The 6535-nt window shown below is 39.3% G+C and overlaps 1 protein-coding gene across 6 annotated transcripts in view; it reads left to right on the forward strand.

Moving 5' to 3' along the window:
• Positions 1–6328, forward strand: part of LOC129020869 (zinc finger protein 813) — a 29210-nt gene extending 22882 nt beyond the window's left edge. For 5 of the 6 annotated variants that reach the window (XM_054465756.2, XM_054465757.2, XM_063658411.1 and 2 more), the window contains one exon: positions 2079–6328. In XM_054465756.2, coding sequence (XP_054321731.2) covers positions 2079–3790 — 1712 coding nt within the window. In that variant the 3' untranslated portion in view covers positions 3791–6328. The remainder of the gene's footprint in view (positions 1–2078) is intronic. The other variant, XR_008495917.2, reaches the window with a different exon arrangement.
• The last annotated feature ends 207 nt before the right edge of the window (positions 6329–6535 follow it).

Genomic DNA, 6535 nt, shown 5'->3' on the forward strand with positions numbered 1-6535 from the left:
TATTTTATGCATAGTGAGCTAGATAACTAAAGGCAATGCATATATATAGAATTGCTGTATTGCCTGGCTGTTTCATAAATGTAGTTGTGACATCATAATTGCACCCTCTGACACTGTTAGTCAATTCTTTTTTTTTTTGAGATGAAGTCTCACCCTTTCACTCAGGCTGGAGGGCAATGGTGCGATCTTGGCTCACTACAACCTTTGCCTACCAGGTTCCAATGATTCTCCTGCCTCAGCCTCCCAAGTAGCTGAGATTACAGGTGCACACCACCACGCCCAGCTAATTTTTTTGGATTTTTAGTAGAGTTAAGGATTCACCATGTTGGCCAGGCTACTCTCGAAATCCTGACCTCATGATCTGCCTGCCTCGGCCTGCCAAAGTGCTGGGATTACAGGTGTGAGCCACCACACCCGGCCGTTAGTCAATTCTTATTCCTTATAATGCTGTGTATATTTTTGACCTCATAAATCAGCAGGTAGTGATCTTAACATGTATTTCAGTTCTTATATTGTGTGCTGGTGGTAAATAGAAGTTGTGGCTTTTTTCTTAACAGGAAATTGTTTAGAATTCTGCAGGTTGTATAAATGTACTTGTTCTTTGCTTGCTAGTTTTATGGGTTACAATATTTTACTAACTAATTTTTATGATGTACATAAGGCTTTTCGGTATATGGTATGCAATATAACTGACACAGTCCGCTAGTTAATGTCATTTTTTTTTTGAGACAGAGTTTCACTGTTGTTGCCCAGGCTGGAGTGCAATGGTGTGATCTTGGCTCCCTGCAACCTCTGCCTCCTGGGTTCAAGTGATTCTCCTGCCTCAGCCTTCCCAAGTAGCTGGGATTACAGGCATGAGCCACCACACCCGGCTAATTTTGTATTGTTAGTAGAGATGGGGTTTCTCCATGTTTGTTAGGCTGGTCTCGAACTCCTGACCTCAGGTGATCCGCCTGCCTCGGCCTCCCAAAGTGCTAGGATTACAGGCGTGAGCCACCATGCCTGGCATTAATGTCACATTAACTAGGGCACTGTGTCTCATGCCTGCAATGCCAGGACTTTGGGAAGCTGAGGTGGGTGGGTCATTGAGGTCAAAAGTTTGAGGCCAGCCTGGCCAACATGGTGAAACCCTATATCTACTAAAAATACAAAAATTAGCCAAGCATGCTGGCATGTGCCTATTATCCCAGGTACTCAGGAGGCTGAGGCAAGAGAATGGCTTGAACCCAAAAGGTGGAGGCTGCAGTGAGCCAAGATTGGGCTGTTGCACTCCAGCCTGTTGCGACAAAGTGAAACTTCATCTCAAAAATAAAAAAATACAAAAATTTTTTTTTAAATGTCACAATGTGCCTTTTCTGCATAGATATAGGTAATTTAATGACAGTTATTCAGAAAAATATTGTATTAACTTTTTTTTTTTAGATAAAGTCTCACTTTGTCACCCAGGCTGAAGTACAGTGTTGCAATCTCAGCTCACTGCAACCTCTGCCTCTTGGGTTCAAGCGATTCTTGTGCCTCAGCCTCCTGAGTAGCTGGGACTACAGACGTAGGTCACCACGTCTGGCTAAATTTTGTGATCTTTTCTTACCTTCTCAGTGCTATGATTGTTTGAAAATACAGAATTTCCATTGATTTTGGTTATCCTTACATGAGCTTGTTGTGGACTATTTACCAATATAGTATATCATGTGGTCCTTTAGCATTTATTTGTATACAGTAAATATGCTGTAAATATGAAGAATATATACTTTTCATTGATGTGACAGTGATATGTTTTTTGCAAACTGTTAGACACTTTAGGGTCACAGTGGAAAAATACTTCTTACTTTAGGCTTATACACATTTGTGCACTGTCAGTGTTTTGTCGTGATATTGGAAATATGGTTCCATAGAAATGATTTGAAGTACATGTAATACCCCTTTATCTAATAAAGAATCTTATGCTTTTGTGTTCCTAAACTTTGAAGATCATGTTTGGGAAGTTTAAAATAAGTATTTTTTTGTGTCACATTTACACATTTCAGTATTATTTACCATCTGTACTGAACTGGAAACCTATTGGTGTTTATATTTTGTAGATATCTCTTCCAAATGCATGATGAAGGAGTTCTTGTCAACTGCACAAGGCAATAGAGAAGTGTTCCACACAGGAACATTGGAAAGACATGAAAGTCATCACATTGGAGACTTTTGCTTTCAGGAAACTGATAAAGATATTCATAACTTAGAGTTTCAGTGGCAAGAAGATGAAAGAAATGGCCATGAAGTACTCATGACAGAAATCAAAAAGTTGACTGGTAGTACAGACCAATATAATCAAAGTCATGCTAGAAACAAGCCTATTAAAGATCAGCTTGGATCAAGCTTTTATTCACATCTGCCTGAACTCCACATATTTCAGACCCAAGGGAAAATTGATAATCAAGTTGAGAAGTCTATCAACAATGCTTCCTCAATTTCAACAGCCCAAAGAATTTCTTGTAGGCCCAAAACCCATATTTCTAATAACTATGGGAATAATTTCCTGAATTCTTCGTTACTCACACAAAAACAGGAGGTACGCATGAGAGAAAAGTCTTTCCAATATAATGAGAGTGGCAAAGCCTTTAATTATAGCTCACTCTTAAGGAAACATCAGATAATCCATTTAGGAGAGAAACAATATAAATGTGATGTATGTGGCAAGGTCTTTAATCGGAAGCGAAACCTAGCATGCCATCGTAGATGTCACACTGGTGAGAAACCTTACCGGTGTAATGAGTGTGGCAAGACCTTCAGTCAGACGTATTCCCTTACATGCCATCGTAGACTTCATACTGGAGAGAAACCTTACAAATGTGAAGAATGTGACAAAGCTTTCAGTTTCAAATCAAACCTTAAAAGACATAGGAGAATTCATGCTGGAGAAAAACCATACAAGTGTAATGAATGTGGCAAGACCTTTAGTCAGACGTCATCCCTTACGTGCCATCGTAGACTTCATACTGGAGAGAAACCTTACAAGTGTAATGAGTGTGGCAAGACCTTTAGTCGGAAGTCATCCCTTACATGCCATCATAGACTTCATACGGGAGAGAAACCTTATAAGTGTAATGAATGTGGCAAGACCTTCAGTCAGGAGTTAACCCTTAAATGCCATCGTAGACTTCATACTGGAGAGAAACCTTACAAGTGTAATGAATGTGGCAAGGTTTTTAATAAAAAAGCAAACCTTGCACGTCATCATAGACTTCATAGTGGAGAGAAACCCTACAAGTGTACTGAGTGTGTCAAGACGTTCAGTCGAAATTCAGCACTTGTAATTCATAAGGCTATTCATATTGGAGAGAAACGTTACAAGTGTAATGAGTGTGGCAAGACGTTCAGTCGAATTTCAGCCCTTGTAATTCATACAGCAGTTCATACTGGAGAGAAACCTTACAAGTGTAATGAATGTGGCAAGGGTTTTAATCGAAAAGCTCACCTTGTGTGTCATCATAGACTTCATACTGGAGAGAAACCTTACAAGTGTAATGAATGTGGCAAGGTTTTTAATCGAAAAACACACCTTGCACATCATCATAGACTTCATACTGGAGATAAACCTTACAAGTGTAATGAATGTGGCAAGGTTTTTAATCAAAAAGCACACCTTGCACGTCATCATAGACTTCATACTGGAGAGAAACCTTACAAGTGTACTGAGTGTGGCAGGGTTTTTAATCAAAAAGCAAACCTTGCACGTCATCATAGACTTCATACTGGAGAGAAACCTTACAAGTTTAGTGAGTGTGGCACAGTTCTTAATTGAAAAGCAAAGCTTGCACATCATCATACAATTCATACTGGAGAGAAACCTTATAAATGCAATGAGTGTGGCAAGACCTTCTGTCACAATTCAGTCCTTGTAATTTATAAGAATTCATACTGGAGAGAAACCTTACAAGTGTAATGAATGTTGCAAAATTTTTAACCAACAAGCACACCTTCCACGTCATCATAGACTTCATAGTGGAGAGAAACCTTAGAAATGTGAAGCAAGTGACAAAGTTTACAGTCACAAATCAAGCCTCGAAAGACAGGAGAATTCATACTGGAGAGAAAGCTTACAAAGGTGAAGAATGTCACAAAGTTTTCAGTCACAAGTCAAACCTTGAAAGACATAAAATAATTCATACTGCAGAGATACCATAAAATTGTAAGAGTTTGTGACAAGGCTTTCGGGCATGATTCACACCTGGCACAACATCCTAGAATTTATACTGGAGAGAAACCTTACAAGTGTAATGAGTCTGGCAAAGCCTTAATGAGCAGTCAACACTTATTCACCATCAGGCAATCCATGGTGAAGGAAACTTTACTGATGTATTGATTGTCACCAAGTCTTCAGTAATGCTACAACCTTTGCAAATCACTGGAGAACCCATAAGGAAGAGAGAGCATAGAAGTGTAATAATTGGCAAATTTTTCAGACATCGTTCATACCTTGCAGTTTGTCGGTGAACTCACGCTGGAGAGAAACCTTACAAATGTCATGATTGAGGCAAGGTCTTCAGTCAAGCTTCATCCTATGCAAAACATAGGAGAATTCATACAGGAGAGAAACCTCAAGTGTGATGATTGTGGCAAAGCCTTTACTTCACGTTCACACCTCATTAGACATCAGAGAATCCATACTGGACAGAAATCTTAAAAATGTCATCAGTGTGGCAAGGTCTTCAGTCTGACTTCACTCCTTGCAGAATAGTAGAAAATTCATTTTTGAGGTAATTGTTCCAAATGCAATGAGTATAGCAAACCATCAAGCAGAAATTGACATTAAAGTGTTTACGTTAAGGGGATTGGGCCGGGTGCAGTGTCTCACGCCTGTAATCCCAGCACTTTGGGAGGCCAAGGTGGGTAGATCACTTGAGGTCAGGAGTTTCAGATCAGTCTGGCCAACAGACACGAGCCACTTTTCCCAGTTTGCTTTTTGTTCTGTAACAAAAACGATAGGGATTTTTATGGATATTGTGTTGAATCTAAATCACATTGGGTTATATAATCATTTAACAATATTAATTTTTCCAAACCATCAATATGGGTTATATGTCTGTATATGTTTTTAATCATATTGATCTATGTTCGTAGATTTCAAGGTACAAACTTCTCACCTTTTTACTTTTATTCCTATTTCTTACTTTAAGTTCTCTAGCAAATGGAAGTGTTTTTAAATTTTCTTTTAAAATTGTATATTGTTAATGTATGGAAATTCAACTGATTTTTGTTGCTGATATTGTACTGTGCAGATACACTGAATGTGTTTGTTACTTCCAGTAGTATTTTGGTTGAGTCTTTGTGATTTTCTACACAGAAGATCATGTCGCCTACAAACAAATATAATTTTACTTCTTTCTTTCTGATTTGGACGTGTTTAATTTTGTTTGCTATTTCATTGCTCTGGATAGGACAGCCAGTATTTATTGAATAGAAGGGGTGAGAGCATTCTTCCATCACTTGAGATCCTACAGGAAAATCATTCCATGTTCCCTGCTTCATTATCTACTCGTTGGTCATTTCATGGATGGTCTATTGTTGAGGTAAATTTCCTTTTCTATCTATTTTGTTCAGGATTTCTATGATGAGTGGATTTTGAATTTTGTGAAATGCTTTTTCACCATCTATTGAGATGATGTGGTTTTCATCTTTCATTCTGTTCAAGTGGTATGTCACATTGATTTGCTTGAATATGTTGAACCATCTTTGCATCCCAGAAATAAATGGCACTTGAATATCTACAATCCTTTTTATGTCCTCTTGAATACAGCTTTTTAGTACAAGGGGTCTTCAAGAAGTTCATGGAAAAATACATATTTTGCATATTATGAGAAAATTGTGTGTGAATTTCCCAGTTTTTGCACCAAAATAAACTGGTACAAATCTGTTATAACATGTCTGAACAGGCTGTAGTTTGAGGCACTCAGAAGGATAAGACATGAGTTTTAAAAGACACTCTATCTGCCGGGAGCAGTGGCTCATGCCTGTAATCCCAGCATTTTGGGAGGCCGAGGTGGGCGGATCACCTGAGATCCAGAGTTCGAGACCAGCTTCACCAACATGGAGAAACAGCATCTCTACTAAAAATACAAAATTAGCCAGGCGTGGTGGTGCATGCCTGTAATCCCAGCTACTCTGGAGGCTGAGGCAGGAGAATGGCTCAAACCCGGGAGGCAGAGATTGCTGTGAGCCGAGATTGCACCATTGCACTCCAGCCTGGTCAACAAGAGCGAAACTGCATCTCAAAAAAAGAAAGAAAAGAAAAGAGACTCTTATCAAAGCAATATAAATCCCGCTAAAATTGAAACAAAAAGAAGCATCAGATTTACAATGAGACCAGATGCAGTGGCTCAGGCTTGTAATCCCAGCACTTTCAGAGGCCAAGACGGGTGGGTCACATGAGCCCAGGTATTCAAGACCAGCCTCGGCAACATGGTGAAACCCCCTTGTCTACAAAAAATACAAAAATTAGCTGGGCATGGTGGCACATGCGTGCAGAGCCAGCTGCTGTGGAGTCTGC

Source organism: Pongo pygmaeus, chromosome 20 (genome assembly GCF_028885625.2).
Source record: "Pongo pygmaeus isolate AG05252 chromosome 20, NHGRI_mPonPyg2-v2.0_pri, whole genome shotgun sequence".
Taxonomy (NCBI): Eukaryota; Metazoa; Chordata; class Mammalia; order Primates; family Hominidae; genus Pongo; species Pongo pygmaeus.